Consider the following 18,374-nt stretch of genomic DNA (forward strand, 5'->3'; position numbering starts at 1 on the left):
GGACTGTGGCTGACTAGACATTATATCTCCCTTAATAAAACGGCATTCATACGAGTCACTGTGCTGATGACAAATGTGTCTGGTGGCTGAAGAATACACAGTGATAGGCGTTAGGGTTTAAATTTCCTGAAAACTTCCAGAAAGCCTTAAAGTAGAAAGAAAAGGTGATCAAAATATTCAGACTGTAGACAACTAATTCGTTTTTTTTCTTGATTGTGTTTTTCATTTACACAGTGGCCAGATCTCTGCATTTAAAGATCCGTCTTCCTCAGTTCCACCTTTCATATCAAATGGAGTCACTGTGTCTTCACAAACACCTATGCCAACACCACAGCAGACCCAGAGAAATGAACCCAGGGCTCAATTACCAGATTCTTCAGATTCTGTGAGGCAGATGCTCCAAGATGAAATGTTTAAATTAGTTCAGGTAAGTACATATCCATATAAATAAGTAAATCGACATGTGTGATACATATGTAAGGGTTTGAAATATGAACAAACTTTTAGAAACTAGAAACGGACAAGTTGAAATTAAGTTGCAGGGTTTCTCTGCTTGGGCGCTCAGTGCTCCTGTATTATTTTTTAATAATTGGAGGGAACCTGTATTTTTTTAACCTGTGGTGTTTCCCTACTGATGTGTTTCATTAAGTACAAATTCTTCTACTGGGCTTGAAGGACCCACAGCCAGTTTTTACCTTCCCTCTTTTCCCATCATACTCTCACGGGTCCAGTGGTTCCCAGAGTGTGGTCCCTGGATCAGGAGCATTAGCATCACTTAGATGTTAGAAATACAAATTCTCAGGCCCCCATTCCAGACCTGTTGAAATCAGAAGCTCTGGGATGGGGCTCAGCAAAGAGTGCTTTAAGTCCCCTAGGTGATTCTGAATCATGCTAAAGTTTGAGAACTAACACACTCACCTGTCCTCATTATAGCTGCTATTAATTTCCCTTGCCATTTAAGCCAGTGTTTGTGCTAGTGGTTCCTAGGCTTTTCTGCATCCTGAAATCACCTTGTCATCTTAAAAAATACTAATCCCCAGATAATCTGATTTTTATTGCTGTGTGGTGTGGCGTGGCCGTGGGGATTTTTAAATGCTTCTCAGGTGATTCTAATGTGCAGCAGAGTTTATCAACCACTGGTGCATGCCTTTGCCTTTCACCTAGTCAGCCTTTCTATGGAATTCTTCATTCTTCACCTGTTTGCTAATCTTTGCTTTTTTTTCCTACTGAAAACCTGGTCACAACACACTCATTTTAGGACTTCTTTAATTATCCTTATTTCATCCCATCAGATCACTACTTTATGGTCCCTGGGATGTTTATGTAAACTGCTTTATTGATAGTCCCAAGTCTCATTATGATTTTATATTTCCAGTTGACAGCTTCTTGAAAGCAGGGAGCTATTCTTTTCTTCCTTTAAAAAGAATCTCTCCCAGCTTTGCTTCCTGCTCAGCATTCATGGGTCTGACAGATAGTAAGACAAAAGTATGACTGTTGTGGGAGTGCTTGGGTGTGGCTCAGCTGGCTTAGCCGACTTTGGCTCAGGTCATGATCTCACAACTCTGTGAGTTTGAGCCCCATGTCATACTCTGTGCTGACAGCTCAGAGCCTGGAGCCTGCTTTAGATTCTGTGTCTCCATCTTTTTCTGCCCCTGTCCTGCTCATGCTCTGATTCTATCTCTCAAAAATAAACAAACAAACAAACACTAAAAGTATGACTGTTGTGAAATACTCAGATGATTGTTGTTGATTCTTTGGATTCTTTTCATTATATTTTAAAATGTTTAAATTTTATTTTATTCTAGCTGCAACAGATCAACTTCATGAGCCTAATGCAAATAGTAGGATCATCCTTTGCCAACCTCCCAGATATACATCAACTTCTACAGCAGTCTCAGCCTGTTCGTTTGGTGGGAAGCCAAGTATCAAACCCCACAAGAGGGAGTAGTGATGTTGATGACACCAGTAGAAATTTTAAGGAGAAATCTTTTATTAAGCCACAGTCCATGGGAGAGTATACCAGAGAGCCTGGTGAGAAGAGTCCACACTGCCATAAAGGAATTGTGCAGGATGATCAAAATAGTAATGGAAATGTGCAGGTAATACATTTAAAAACATCATTAAAAATGGTTCTAGTAGCTCAGTTGTTGGCTTTTTGTGATTTGAGCAAATAACTTTTTAGCACTTATTACATTCCACCCCCTTCAAAACACTTTGAACATCATTAACAAAATAAAACGTTTGTAATATATTCTAAACTTACATAATAGCTTTTTTTCTCTTCTAGAATATACCACATGGGAGTATTCCTTTATGTGAGTCAGAAGGCCCACCTCAGAATACAGGATTAACTCCAGCATCTCAAAGCTTACCAACTCCTGCGCTGTCTTCAGCTCCTGCTGGAAGTACTGCCCTCCACCTTTTGTCCCCATCTTCTGCCATTCTGAACACACCTAGACTAATCCCAGCTGCAAAAACCTTCAGGCCTGGTGATGGTTTTCCTTTGCTTCAGTTTCAGCCTAAGCATGAATTTAAGCCCCTTTCTTTCCATACAGGAAGAGCCCCACAAGTTCCCTTCAGGCCCCCGCCACAGCCCAGAGAGGCTTGGGGATTATCTGATTCCTTCCAGCCTCCATTGCTACGGAAAGCAATGCACATGACTTCAGTGCCCCATCTGAATTTGAGCCAGTATAATACTGAAGCCACAAAAAAAGCAATGGAGCAGAAGAAATGGGCAGAATCTGTAATTACAGAAATCCCTAAGCGTGTGAATGTGGATCAGTGTGTTGGACATGAAAATTTGACATCTCAACAGGACTCTTCAATGTTTATAAAACCAGAAAAACTACTTGATGTTAAGCCAGAGTCCCTTGAAATATGGCCTCAGAATTCCTTCGGATTTCCATTATTGCACCTGCAACTTAAGCCTCCTTATATATTTTCCTCTGCCTCAACAGCATCAGTAACAATTCCCTCAATACCTATGAGAACTGTAGCAGAAGAAAGAAAATACCCAAGGCTTTCATTACTTCATTCATGCCTATCCCCGGAAAATACGGTAATGATTGTGGCAGAGTGATGCAAAAGCAGTCCTGCATTTTTCATACCATAAATCCTATACGTGCAATTACACTACATTCCTTTTTTTTTTTTTTTAATTTTTAAATTTTATTTAAATCCAAGTTAACATATAGTGTAGTAATGATTTCAGGAGTAGAATTTAGTGATTCATCATTTACATGTGACACCCAGTGCTCATCCCAACAAGTGTCCTTAATGCCCCTTGTCCTTTTAGCCCATCCCCCCACCCAACACCTCAGTTTGTTCTCTGTATTGAAGAGTCTCTTATGGCTTTCCACATTTCTTTTTTAAAAATAATGCTTCTAAAATTTTTTAAATAAAACTAATGCTTCTGTTATTGGAAATAACATAAAAATCCAGTTTAAAATGGTAATTAGGTATTTTAAAGCTTTTGGATCTGTCTTGTATACCAATACTAGAATTTGTCAGACTTTTTCATAGGTATTTCTTCTGCTCAGACAAGAAATAAGTAAAATGAAATGATCGGTATTTTTGTTCATATGGGTAAAGGTGTGTGTGTGTGTGTGTGTGTGTGTAGAGAAAGGGAGAGGACACGTACAAGTGTGCACACATATATTATTTAACATTCCTAGTAATTGTGATATGATTGCCTTCATATCTGTTACAGTTTAAAATTGTTAAATAGACCCAAGTCTGTAAGTAGTTGTACATAATGGTGTATTTTTAAAGTAGTTAAGAGGTTGAATGTTTATAAACCCACAAAATCCCCTTTAAAGTTGTAAGCTTTAGATTATGAAATTCAAATTGTTTATGCTCTAATTTTTTAAGTCAGTAGTACTGTCGTAGGAAGGTAATTGAAATTCTCTAGTACACTTTTAATTTTAAGATTTGAAGATAGTACTGGGAAAAGAAATGGTCACTCTTTAGAAGTACTTATCATGCCGCCTTTTTTTCTGAACATATTATGAACAAAAAGGATTAAAGGTACAGAAAAGTAGACATTCTGAGGGGGATTTAAAGAATTTTTTTTTTATTAGAACAGTATAATGAACCAAGTTCTATCATCTGACATCAATATTTGTCAACACACTGTTAATCTATCCCATCCATAACCTCTACTTGTCTGTATCCTCCCTGTTCCAAAGAATTTTAAGTCAAATGATAGACATTATGTATTTTATTTATAAGATTTTTAACATAGAATAGAAATTAAGAAGGTGAGGACTTCCAGCTTAGCTTCTGAAGTAGGAGGACCCAGCTGGAATTTCTAGCACTCTAAACTTATTTATTCTTTAAGCTTTAGTTACTCGTTTTACAAGTCCAAATCAATTTGTTATCTTTGACATGTTTTGTCTCTCACATTTTAATTTAAACAAAGGGTTTTCTCAAAAATTTTTAATGTATTACATAATTGAGGTTTATAACTTTAAATTATTATGCTTTATTTCTTATAGTACAAAAACCCACAACTTATTCCCCTTGAGAACCTCATTGCATTCAAACAAAGCCAAGAGAAACTAGCACCTAATTTATTTGAACAAGGCGATTTTGGACACCTTCGGCTTCTAAACGTCAAAATAGAACCATCTGAAGCGAGACAAGGAAAGGACAGTAAAAAAAGGCAAGTTTTAAGTGGAATTTTATTTGAGACTATCACTTATCTGCAAATTTATTATTAGTTGAAAAAATATAGTTAGAAAAGTGAAAGTTATCCGGTTCAACCTCCTAGCCTGTACACAATTGAATATTCTATTTTCATATCAAGTGTCATGCATTTGAACACGTCTTGTGATGAGGAAAATTCCTATATTGTGACAGATAAATACTGTTATTTTTTCCATTTTATTAAGGAATTCCTTACTGGATTTCTTTTTTTTTTTTTTTTTTTTTTTTAGTGTTTTTAACGTTTATTTATTATTGAAAGATAGAGTCAGAGTGTGAGCAGGGGAGGGGCAGAGGGAGAGGGAGACACAGAATCTGAAGCAGGCTCCAGGCTCTGAACTGTCAGCACAGAGCCCGACACGGAGCTCGAACTCACAAACCACGAGATCATGACCTGAGCTGAAGTCAGAGGCTTAACTGACTGAGCCACCCAGGCGCCCCCTTACTGGATTTCTTAGGCCAGAAGATTCTTTTACATTTTTCTGTAACATTATGAGCAGTTTTATTTTGTAGGATAAACATTTGGCGTCTCATGCAATATTCCATGTACTATCTAATACACTGAAGTAATATTGTTATTCATCTTACCATATCCTCCAGATTCTTACATAAGGAGCAGGGGGGTAAGTGATGTGACTTGTTTCAGGACACTAAGAAACATGCATGTAAAAAAGCAAGGCTATGACTTCTAATAAAGAACATTTATAATGTTTTATTCGTAATGGGTATTCAAAAATGTATTGACTGGTAGGTTATTAAATAAACATGAACAGTTTTGTTTATAAGGATTTTTTACACATTGTGTATTGTGTATTGAGTCCAGAAAATATTTTTAAAATTTCACATTTATCAGACCCTAAAATCTGATACCAGTGCCCTTTTTCCAGAAATAGTTCCTTCCTTCCATCTTTTTCAGGTATTCCCTCTTCAAAGTAAGTCTTCTTCTTGATTTTTTTGGGCCTTCTTTCCTCCTTGCTGGGATTTCAAGGTCACTTAAGTGTGCTTAACTTCTTCAAAAGGGTCAGTGGAGGTATCCCATAGGGCTTCTGAGGTCAGCTTAGAGTCTGCAGAAAAGAGAGTTTGAAAATTACCTAAAAGGTATGACTCTGACCTGAGATTCCAGAAAAAGTTCAGTAGTTGAGGAACTAGAAACAGCTTTCGTGTGTCCCTGACATTTGCTTATATTTGCTTGTGTTCTAGCAGAGTATCCTGCTAATTTAATTATATACCATTGAAAATAATTTATTGACATAATTTTGATAACTGTCTCCCTGTATAGCATGATATAAGTAAAAAACTGATGTTACTAAAACAGTAAAAACATATTTTATGCTATTTAACAGACAAAGACGACGAGCTGAGAAAGAGCTGCAAGAAAAAATGTCAGAGAAGCTAAGGAGAAAACCAAGTGTGGCTTTCCAACCAGAGAGTTCCAGTGTTAATGATAATGATTCAGAAATAGTTATGAAATCCAAGGTACAGAAAAACTGCTATACATTCTTCCCTGCTTTGCATGTACACAGAGTTTGGAATGTCTCTGTGGTTTATCTAGTCTTCTGATTGCCAAAGCTTCTGATTGTGACTAGGAGAATCTTAACATCATTTAAGATGTGAAGCAGATACATAAACCTTGCTGCATCCCTTCATGGAACAGTGGACATACAGTTGCAAATGTGAAAAGCAAGTTGGTGGTAAATCAAAAACTATAGGGTACAGCATCTGCCGGTGTGACTTTCTTATATTTAATCACTCCTTGCTTTTTTCTCTGATCTCTTAATGCATACCATATATGTTCTTTGGGTTGCTCCTAATACAGTTTAATCTCTTTTAGATGCCTCCAGCATTTCCCACACGTAGGTTTGTTATGTAACCTATATATTTAAGTCAGATCTTTTCAAACATTCCTTCTAACTTTGATGACTGTTTACTTATTTTTGCAACAAATTAAATAAACATGAACAGTTTTGTTTATAAGGATTTTTTAAAAGCACACTTCACTAAGTCCTCAAGAGCATGTGGGGAGGCACTTAGTAAGAATGTTGACTTCCTGAGCAGTTTTGATACGGTGGGTTACTATTTGAGTGTTAAAACTGCTCTGCAGTAGAGAACATTGCAGTTTAGTAACTGCATTAAATTAGTAATGTTCTTTTTTATTGTTTGACTTGTGAGTTTTGTGAACTCCTTCGTAGAGTTACTTTGATAGAGTAAATAAATATTTCTAGGATAGGTTTCAAATGTATACCTAAAAATTCAACAATTCTCTTAGCTATTGAATGTTTGCTTTCCCCCACCTCCGCTGCCCCCCAAATAATGAATGTCTTTGAGTTACAAGATTGATCATTTGGGGATTCATTTAGGAGCAACAAGAACATGGTGGTTCCCAGCCTTTGGATGATTTTGACATTCCTTTTGGTATGTATAAGCATGATTAATGTAGTATCTCAGTTCAAAGTTAAAATCAGCTTTCTAGAATTATGTGTATAAAAATGAGACAATTATTTTCAGTTTATCTTTGACAAGATTGAGTGTGTGTGTGTGTGTGTGTGTGTGTGTGTGTGTGCGCGCGCGCGTTGTGTTTTGATGTGTTATCCGGTAGAGCAGTGGTTGACAAACTATGGCCCACAGGCCAGATCCAGACCATGCCTGTTTTGTAAATCAAGTTTTATTGAAACACAGCCATGCCTATTTATTTACACATTGTGACAGATTTTGCACTGCAGCAAGTTTCACTTGTTGCAAGAGGAGCCACATAGAATGCAAAGCCGAAATATTTATTATCTTGCCCTTTACAGAAAAAACTTGCTGATCTCTACCGTATAGCAGTGCAATTAATTAGAATCTCAAATAAGATACTGATATATAAGGCCTAAAAGGAAATTATGGAAGAACATGCCTGTCGAATTCCTCATAGAAAATACATGCACATTAAAGTAAGGAATCAGTTCAGAAAAGAGTACTTGCTTAGAAGATAGTAAATTCTCTTTCTTTAGTTGGTCAGTTTACTTCTTGCCACCAAATGCATGTATTCCCCAGGGCTTTCTCCTTAGTAATTTTCATACACACAAACGGTCACTCTCAGGACTTCAGCTACACTCAAATGATACTCAAAGACACATCTACCCTCCCTCATCTTTCTTTTCTACTTTCACCTTAAACTTAACATGTCAAAATTTTAAACTGGCATCTTGCCATTAGTGATGTCACCATTCACTTGATCGGTGAAGATTTTTACCTTGAAAGTCACCCTTGGTTTACCCTTCACCTTTGTTGTCCCACTCCTTCACTCAGTCCTTGATGTGGTCCTCCCTCTCTTTGTTGATATCACTGCCCTGCATCAAGCCTCTGCGTGCCTAAACCAAGCAGTTTTTTTTTTCCTAACTGACCTGCTTGCTTAGCTTGCTAATCCGTTTAGCATTCTTTCCCACTCACTTGTCTTAAAACCAGTTTCTTTTTCATTCTTAACAGTGGTTTGGGTTTTTTCTTTTCTTTCTTTCTTTCTTTCTTTCTTTCTTTCTTTCTTTCTTTCTTTCTTTCTTTCGGCTTTGTGAAGGTAATACTTGTTCACTGAAGAAAATTGAGAAAATACAAATAGGAATAGGAAGAACATTAAAATCTACCCCCCCCCAAATCTCCCATACATTTTTAAAAAGTTTATTTATTTATTTTGAGAGAGAGAAAAAGAGAGAGAGGGGGAGAGACAGACAGGATCCCAAGCAGGTTCCACACTGTCAGTACAGAGCCCCATATGGGACCTGAATCCACAAACTGAGATCATGACCTGAGCTGAAGTCAGACACTTAACCGACTGAGCCACCCAGGTGCCTGTCTCATAATTTTTCTGTTTAGAGATAGCCAGTGTTAATATTCCCCCAGGGTTTATTTTTTGAATGTCCTTACTCATATATATCTGTAAATACATATATACATATGTATACATTTTATTTATATACGTTTTTTATATTAGATATTCTACAATATCATTTTAAGTTTACTTATTTTGAGAGAGAGTAAGCGCACGCAAGCAGGGGAAGAGCAGAAAGAGAGGAGAGAGAGAATCCAAATAGGCTCCGTGCTGTCAACAAAGAAACCGACATGGGGCTTGATCTCATGAACTGTGAGATCATGACCTGAGCCAAAATCAAGAGTTAGATGCTTAACCTACTGAACCACCCAGGTTCCCCTCTACAATGCCATTTTTAATGACTGCATGGTATTCCCATGGATGTGTGTTGTGTGTATTTCAAACAACAATAATTCTCTACTTCTCTGACACCAGCTGGTGTCCTATAATTCACGTCAAGTCTGACAATAACCCAGAGTTAACACAGATGTCACAGATTAGTGGCTCAGTCCCAAAAGACTGACCAATTCAAGCTATCAGCTACAAACGGGTCCCTATACACCTGCATTTTTGTCCAGGCAACTACAAATTCAGGTATTGCCATGACTCACCCTCCAAGTTTACTAATTTGCTACAGTGATTCAGGAACTTAGAGAAATGCTTTACTTAAGGATTATAAAGTTTTATTATAAAGTTTTATTATAAAGGATACAATTCAGGAATAGCCAAATGGAAGAGATGCATAAAGGAAGGTATGGGGACTGAAGGCACAGAGCTTTCATATCCTCCCTGGATATACCACTCTTCCAGCACATCCCCTTGCTCGTCAATCCAGAAGCCCCTTAGCCTCATTGTTTCAGGATTTTTATTGAAGTTTCATTGTAAAGGCATGATTGATTACATCGTTAACCATTGGTGATTGAACTACATCTCCAGCTGCTCTCCCCTCCCCAGAGGTAGGGATGTGGTGGGGTTGATTATAGTTCTAACCCTCTAACCATGTGCTTCGGCCCTTTAGTGACCAGCACCTATCCTGAAGCTATCTAGGGGCCTGACGAGTCACTTCATTAGCATAAACTCAGATATAACGACAGACACTCCTATTACTCAAGAAATTCCAAAGACTTAAGGAACTTCATGCTTAGAACCAAGGATGAAGACTGTGTGTGTGTGTGTGTGTGTATTAAGTGGGCTCCGCACCTAGCACGGAGCCCAATGTGGGGCTTGAACTCATGACCCTGAGATCAAGACCTGAGCTGATATCAAGAGTCAGGACGCTTAACCAACTGAGCCACCCAGGTGCCCCTATATATATGTTTATTATACTACCATGTGCCATAATTGATAATCTCTTATTCTTTTTTTTTCTTAATTTTTTTTTTAATGTTTATTTTTGAGAGACAGAGAGAGAGTGTGAGCAGGGGAGGGGCAGAGAAAGAGGGAGACACAGAATCTGAAGCACACTCCAGGCTCCGAGCTATCAGCACAGAGCCTGACCTGGGGCTCGAACTTACAGGCTATGAGATATGACCTGAGCTGAAGTCGGTGGCTTAACTGACTGAGCCACCCAGACACACTGATAATCTCTTATTCTACTTTGTCTTCCTGGATGATCTCCCAGGAAAATCCACATCTAAACCCAAACTCCCATAATAGAGTTTGGATTTTGATTCTGCTTGCTGCTGAACTTCTCCACTTAGGTGGAAATTAACTCAAGTGCAGCATATACAGTCTCAACTTGTTATCCCTCGCCACCAACTGGTTTGTTCTCCTAATTCTCCATCTTCATTTGTGTCACTACCAACTCAACCCCAAAACATTGGCTATCTGAATTCCGTCTTCCCTTGCCTTCTCATCCAGTCAATGAGCAGGTCTTCCCTATTTTACTTCCTTCTTTTTAAGTTTATTTTTATTTATTTTGAGAGAGAGACAGAGAGAGAGCAAGCAGGGGAGGGGCAGAAAGAGAGGGAGACAGAATCCCAAGCTGACCGCATACAGCCCGATTTGGGGCTCAAATATACAAACTGTGAGATCATGACCTGAGCTGCGGTCAAGAGTTGGATGCTTAACTGACTGAGCCACCCAGGTGCCCCTTTACCTCCTTTGTAATTTGTAAATGTGTCCTCTGGCCCCCACTCCTCACCACTGCTAGAGGTTCTTATTTGAACTATTGCAGTACCTTCATCTATCTGATTGTCTTCACTTTTATCCACTCCAATCTACGGTCCACACACTGGCCGGGGTGGTTTTTCTAGAAAATCAATCTGACCATATCATTTTCTTGCATAACATTTTCTACTAGATCCTCATCAGCCAGAAGAACATCTAGGTTTCTAGACTAGACATACAGAATCCTCCACAGTTTTGATTTTGAATTCACTGAGCTGCCTTTGAGAGTTAACGTAGGCACCACCTCATTCAAAACGTCCATATTAGGGGCGCCTCGGTGGCTCAGTCAGTTAAGCTTCAGACTTTGGCTCAGGTCATGATCTCTCACTTCATGAGTTTGAGCCCCACATTGGGCTCTGTGGTGACAGCTCAGAGCCTGGAGCCTGCTTCGAATTCTGTGTGTCTCTCTCTGCCCCTCCTTCCCCACTCATGCTCTGTCTCTCAAAAATAAATAAACATTAAAAATTTTTTTAAAAAGTCAATTTTGATAACATCTGGGCACCTCATACCTCACCTCCTTTGAGTTAGGTTCTCTGCTTTTGGATATGTTGGCTTCTCAATGATTGCTTTCAATGTTTTGTTATGTTTAAGAAATGCTACAAAATGATATTAAAACTTCAGCTGGATTGCATTTCATGGCCTGTGTAAGAAAGAAAGCTGTAGAATGTCAGGATGCAAGTACAAATACAGACCCAGGTAAAATGTATTTTACTTTAATTTTTAAAATTCATATATTTTTTGCAACATTGCATATGTCTGGATTTTTTTCTTCAAAACAATGATTTAAAGTGAATTTTAAGTGATGTGATAGTAGTTACTCATCCCAGGTTCTTGTCTTCAACCCTGGTGTATACTTTACAAATTTTAAACTTAAAAAAAATATTTTAATGTTTATTCTTTTTTTTTTTTTTTAATTTTTTTTTTCAACGTTTTTTATTTATTTTTGGGACAGAGAGAGACAGAGCATGAACGGGGGAGGGGCCGAGAGAGAGAGAGACACACACAGAATCGGAAACAGGCTCCAGGCTCTGAGCCATCAGCCCAGAGCCTGACGCGGGGCTCGAACCCACGGACCGCGAGATCGTGACCTGGCTGAAGTCGGACGCTTAACCGACTGCGCCACCCAGGCGCCCCTTAATGTTTATTCTTGAGAGAGAGAGAGAGACAGAGCATGAGCAGGGGAGGCGCAGAGTGAGAGAGGGGCACAGAATCTGAAGCAGGCTCCAGGCTTTGAGCTGTCAGCACAGAGCCCGATGCAGGGCTCAACTCATGAAACTGTGAGATCATGACCTGAGCTGAAGTCAGATGCTTAACCGACTGAGCTGCCCAGGCGCCCTGACAAATTTTAAACTTTAAAATTTCACTTGAATTTATGGTAACTTAAGTAATACACAATAGAAATTTTTGTTCAAAATACCGTGGACTACATCCTAAATCAGTAGAGACAATGTTTTGAATTTGGGTTCTCTACGCCATTAATTGCCTTCCCTGGGATTTCATGCCTAAGACTGAGAGACCTGGGGCTGTGGCTGGTGAAGCTGAGTAAGGAAGAGAACTAGGTTGGATTTGCTGTGGGAAGGGCATATGTAACTATGTCCAAGAACAGAGGAAAGAAAAGTTGAAGGACCTATTATTTGGAATTTTGCCTGACAAACTTCCTCATTAGTGTAAGTGCTCCGGCCTTTGTGCTGTCGCAGTTCTTTTCTATGATATGTAGGAAACAGTTGCTGTTAACTGTGTTCAGAACCTTGAAAGTGCTTTTTTAAACCTCTAATTTAAGTTGTTATAAAATAATATTTATTGATATGGTTTCAAAATAATATATGATCATTATAGAATATTTAGATAATGTAGCAAGTTATGTAGAGGATGAAATTAACTGTAATCATGCCACTTAGAAGTAACATTTTGACGACTTTTCTTTCAGTCTTCTTTTGCACATTTTATTTTATTTTATTTTTTTTTTATTTTTTTTTTTAAATTTTTTTTTTTTTCAACGTTTATTTATTTTCGGGACAGAGTGAGACAGAGCATGAACGGGGGAGGGGCAGAGAGAGAGGGAGACACAGAATCAGAAACAGGCTCCAGGCTCTGAGCCATCAGCCCAGAGCCTGACGCGGGGCTCGAACTCCCGGACCGCGAGATCGTGACCTGGTTGAAGTCGGATGCTTAACCGACTGCGCCACCCAGGCGCCCCTTCTTTTGCACATTTTACATAGTTTGGTACAGTAGATAGTACAGGTGTCCTCCCTCTGTGTCTGAACTGTCATCTTCCAAATATTATTACTATCTTCCCTGAGAATTTAACCCTTTGTGGGTCCCAGTGTTTGTCTTTTACCCAGATACCTTTGGACACTCTCTACTCAGTCTCTTTAATATATTACTCAGTATTTATCTACATTATAGTTCAAACATACATAGTGTATATATATATATATGTATATAGTATATGCACTGTAGCATATACTTATAGTATTTATTTGTATTATACTATATATTTACTTACATTATAGCATATACTATATGTTTGCAGTATAGCATCTGTATTCTATCAGATATGGTCAGTATTATTGCATATTGCACACAAACTAATGGATTAAATGAACATTAGTTAAGAAGTGATGTTCAAAATGCCTTATATTTAGTAATCTTTGATGGATAGTTATTTAAATGTTTAAGAAGTGTTTACTAATGTTTGGCAGTATTGGATAGGCTGGAACACCTTTTTCTCCCCCATTTAAAAAGTTTCCTGATATTTGACTATGCGGCACATTTTTTTAGAATGGATTAGATTTGGATAACAGAAGTTACCTATATTTTGGATCCTTTGCTTTTCACTTTGATGTCTGCTTATGCCAAACATTTATGTCATGAAAAAGTACTTTGTAAACATATTCCTTCTTCCAGCTGTGTCATAAAATATTTAACTAATTCTTTAAAACTTTTTTTAATATTTATTTTTGAGAGAGAGAGAGAGACAGAGATTGTGAGTGGGGGAGGGGCAGAGAGAGAGGGAGACACAGAATCCGAAGCAGGCTCCAGGCTCTGAGCTGTCATCATGGAGCCCGATGCGGGGCTTGAACTCACCAGCCGTGAGATCATGACCTGAGCCAAAGTTGGATGCTTAACCAACTGAGCCACCCAGATGCCCCTAACTAATTCTTTATTGTTGAATGTATTAGGTGGTTTCTAGTATTTTTCTCCTATAAATAATGCCTCAGTGAGTATCTTCTCATATATGAGGGATTTTTCTTTTCTTTTCTTTTTTTTTTTTTTTTTTGTCATCATGTTGATTTAGCTCTTTTATCTTTACTCATCTGACAGGTCATGAAAATGCATCTTACTATTTAGTTTTTCTTTCTATCTGAATGAGGTTGAGCATGTAGAAGATGTTTTTTGATGCAAATGGTGAATACACACTTGGGAAACATTCTTAAAAGTTAAAGCCTTTGCAAAAGCCTTGAAGGTAGTTTGTTGCTATGTAGTCTTCTAAAGCTGGCAACCTGTTTGCTGGGAGTCTCTTATCATGCAGGTATCAGGCCCAGGGTAAATAATAATAAAATCTGAAATTATCGTTAATTTTTAAAAACTAAATTCGTAAGCTGTCTACTACCTTTAATACATGATATCTAAAAATCTGTATTCATGTATTTAATTTTTGTTTGTTAATTTTTTTCTGTTTTTTTTCTTTTCACTTCAAATCTCCTCATTGACTACAAGATAAAAAAGCTGCTTCTCAAGAAGTTGTTTCTGAATGTTGTAAAAATGAACAAATCATTTCTTCCATATCAGGTGTGATTTTTTCTTTTTTTTTCTGCTAATAGCTTTGCTACTTAAAGATTATGTTTCTGTGATACCAAAACAAGAGTTGCCACCATCCATAAAAACAGGAATAAAATCAGTCAATTGAATCCATAGAGACAGAATGATAATTTAAGTATTTTCACTTTCCTTTTTTCTAGGTTTTTGGTTGTCATATGGTTTAAATTTAAGCCTTGGTACCAAGTTTCTAGTATTCAGTAAAATGAGAAGTTATATTTTAAAGAATTTTTTTTTTCAACATTTATTTATTTTTGGGACAGAGAGAGACAGAGCATGAACGGGGGAGGGGCAGAGAGAGAGGGAGACACAGAATCGGAAACAGGCTCCAGGTTCTGAGCCATCAGCCCAGAGCCTGACGCGGGGCTCGAACTCACAGAGCGCGAGATCGTGACCTGGCTGAAGTCGGACGCCTAACCGACTGCGCCACCCAGGCGCCCCGAGAAGTTATATTTTACATAGGAATTTTGAAAGTAATGTTCTGTTAAAAATAAGATGCTAGGGGGCACCTGGGTGGCTCAGTTGGTTTAGTGTCTGACTCTTGGTTTCGGCTCAGGTCATGATTTCATGATCCTGAGAATGAGTCCCAGGTCGGGCTCTGTGCTAGGTGGGGAGTCTGCTTAAGATTTTCTCACTCCCTCTCCCTTTGCCCCACCCCTACTTGTGCTGCAGGGTCCCTAGGAAGTAAAATTAGAGTCCTACGACAGAAGGCACAGAGTTAGACCATTTGCTAACCTACTGTGACAGGCTTCTTTATTGTACTTTTGAAAAGAAGCTAGTGACTTTTGTAAAATTTCAATGTTAAACATTTTAAGGGGTAAAATTTAGCCAGGGCCTCTGTGAATATACTAGAAACTACTGAATTGTGAATTGTGCCCTTTTAAAGGATGTGAATTATATCCCAATAAAGCTGTTAAAACAAACAAATAATAAGAAACAGTGTTGAGAATAAAAAAACAAATTAGTTATTGTTAATTTCCTAAACTGATTTTCTTGAAGTCCAAAAAAAACCATGACTTAATATATCTGAAATGGAAATAGGAAATTACAGCATTTTCTTGACATTACTTAGACACTTTATTATTCTTGTGAATCATTCATATGAAAAAAGCACTAATCAATCTGCATTTAATTATTAATTACTCCAGAGTAAATTGCCCTTAGGATAGAATAAATTTATTTATACCTGTGAAGCTTCTACTTTGATTTTTTTTTTTTAAGATTTTATTTTTAAGTAATCTCTATATCCAACCTGGGGCCAAACTCACCACCCTGAGATCAGGAGCCACATACTCCACTGACTGAGCCAGCAAGGTGCCCCCTACTTAGATCTTTAACAAAAATATTTTACGTTGTTTGTTGCTTACTTGTTACAATGCTAATGACTTGGAGTTATTTGTAGATTTTTTAAATATTCCTGATGATTCTTTTCTTAATTTTCAGAACATGAGCCTTTGAATGTTCCTGAAGTGTTGGCACCAGATGTATATTTAAATCTCAAACTTTCTACTGAAATATCAGAGAAACCTTTGTCACCTTCACCATCTGATCCGGTACTAAATTTGGTATTGTGCTTTGTTCAGAGGTTATAATAATACCTTTGTGCTAAAATTTATTATGGTCATCTGCATTATTCATTTGTATAGATGAAATGAGGCTAAAATCTCATCTGCTACTTTGTTGAAAAGGTCAAAAAATTAAGATTTAGAAATTATGCCCCAAAGTATTGTAAGCTAAGACCATAACACATACTTCCTGCAGCTTTCCCTAAGTTAAATTCATATAAGCTCCTCTTGTTTAGGATTAAACTTTTTTTTTTTTTTTTTTTTTTTTTTTTTTTTTTTTTTACAGGGGAGGAGGGTTCAGAGTGGCTCTATAGAGTAAAAACAATGTAACTCTCTTTGATTTTATGTGTTTTGGTTCAGGTTGGACACACTTACATAAATGTTGTTGACATTAAAGCTGATGATCTACAGGAATTTCCTGTCAGAGAAGAGCCTTCAGATGATAATATTATCAGACAGCAAAGTGATCATCTGGAAGTCCCATCTTCTGCAGAGTTACATTATATGGCAGCTTCAGTTACAAATGCTGTCCCCCTGCACAGTTTTAAGAGTGAAGGTAATAATTTTTTCTTGCCTTTTAAATAGGTTAAAAACATTTTGAAAAATTCTTCAGTATAGCCTCATTCCCCCTTCTTAGGTCTCTTAGCACTCCTCTTGCAAACCTACTATACTTCTGGATGTTTATATTCACATCTAGAAATGTTCTACTCGTCTCTTAAATACCTTATTTAGAAGGTTAGAATCAATCTTTGTATGCTTTTCATATTCTTGATAGAGTCTGCCACTTCCACCACAGATGTATTTTTTAAACCTGCAGAAGTGTCTCCATCCTGTCTAGATGGAAGAAGCTGGAGGGCAGCAATTTCAGAAGAGAAGGAGCCTGCTATCACCTCACCTATACCATCAGAAATACAGCAGGACACAGGTGAATGCTCTAGCTGTGGAACATGATTCTCCCCCTTCTCTAAATTACTGTTGTACAGAGATAAGCTCTAAGACTTGGTAATTGCAAAAGAAGCCAGGAAAAGGCTTTTCCCTTGCTAAGGAGAGTGGGGGCAGATAGGTAAATGAGGTAGAGTCATGGTTCCAAGGCTGGGACTCATGGGTGTTTTGCAAGGAGACTACAGCTCTGTTTCCACATATGTCTTTTCTTAAGTAAGGAGGCTAAAAATAAATATCCTGTGGGATGTCATGAGTGCTTTGGTGTTAAAAAGGAATTCTCACGTTTAAAAAGGTAGGAGAGGCGGCTCACTTAAGCCTCTGACACTTGATTTTGGCTCAGGTCATGATCTCATGGTTTGTGAGATCGAGCCCCGAATTGGGGCTGACAGTGCAGAGCCTGCTTGGGATTCTCTCTCTCTCCCTCTCTCTCTACCCCTTCCCTGAACACGTGCACATGCTCTTCTTTCTTTCTCCCCCCCACCCCTTCGTCAAAAATAAACTTTAAAAAGGTGGGAGATTCTAGAATAGCACATAGAAAATACACAAGTATATAGCCAACCATAAAATATTACTAATAAAATATTCAGTTTATAGTTATAAACCAGGTTGTATTATTGCTAAATATTTGTAAGATTTAGAAGAATATTTCTCCAAAACCTAAAGTTATTATATCCAGTAGATGATTAGAATAATCTTAATATGCAATCAGACTTCCTGCAATAGAAGCTCAGTCTCTCTTCTGGGTTCCACAGCTGTTGGGAGGAGTGGACCCAGCCTTATGGTTGTCAGATGCTTGGGGGGCAGAGTCCAGCCCTGCCTGCTAATTGTGTATCAACAATGTGCACTCAGGAGATTTGAGGAAGGATGGGTGGCAGGGAAACCTCACCTTAGGATGTGTTGGGGCATGTGTGTTACAGCTGTGTGTACCAGTAAGTGCTAGCATTTCAGATTTTGAAGCCTTTGCCCTTTCTCTCTCCTGTCTTGGGGCTGTTTGGTGCATGGGTACTGGAGGGAGAATGTATGAAGCTAACCATCTTTCAGGCTGGGGAAGTGTGTGGGGAAGTGAAAAGAGCTTGACTTTTATTTTTTTAATTTAAAAAAAGTATTTATTTTTGAGAGAGAGAGCGAGAAACAGCACAAATGGGGAAGTGGCAGAGAGAGAGAAAGAGGGAAACACAGAATCTGAAACAGGCTCAGAGCTCGAATCCATGAAGTGTGACCTCATGACCTGAGCTAAAGTCAGACGCTTAACCAACTGAGCCACCCAGGCACCCCAGAGGTTAACTTTTAGATTCAAATAGAACAGACCTGGTTTTTAGTCCCAGCTCTGTCAC

General features: G+C 38.1%; 1 protein-coding gene across 5 annotated transcripts in view; it reads left to right on the forward strand.

Annotated features, from left to right (window-relative positions):
* The window catches only part of CPLANE1 (ciliogenesis and planar polarity effector 1), a 140,761-nt gene that overhangs the window by 77,494 nt on the left and 44,893 nt on the right, over positions 1-18,374 (forward strand). For all 5 annotated transcript variants that reach the window (XM_030331050.1, XM_030331058.1, XM_030331076.1 and 2 more), the window contains exons 31-41: positions 235-427; positions 1,806-2,099; positions 2,288-3,058; positions 4,497-4,663; positions 6,048-6,180; positions 7,062-7,116; positions 11,306-11,410; positions 14,435-14,506; positions 15,977-16,086; positions 16,459-16,654; positions 16,874-17,023. In XM_030331050.1, the coding sequence (XP_030186910.1) occupies positions 235-427; positions 1,806-2,099; positions 2,288-3,058; positions 4,497-4,663; positions 6,048-6,180; positions 7,062-7,116; positions 11,306-11,410; positions 14,435-14,506; positions 15,977-16,086; positions 16,459-16,654; positions 16,874-17,023 (2,246 nt within the window). The remainder of the gene's footprint in view (positions 1-234; positions 428-1,805; positions 2,100-2,287; positions 3,059-4,496; positions 4,664-6,047; positions 6,181-7,061; positions 7,117-11,305; positions 11,411-14,434; positions 14,507-15,976; positions 16,087-16,458; positions 16,655-16,873; positions 17,024-18,374) is intronic.

This window comes from Lynx canadensis, chromosome A1 (assembly GCF_007474595.2).
Source record: "Lynx canadensis isolate LIC74 chromosome A1, mLynCan4.pri.v2, whole genome shotgun sequence".
Lineage (NCBI taxonomy): Eukaryota > Metazoa > Chordata > Mammalia > Carnivora > Felidae > Lynx > Lynx canadensis.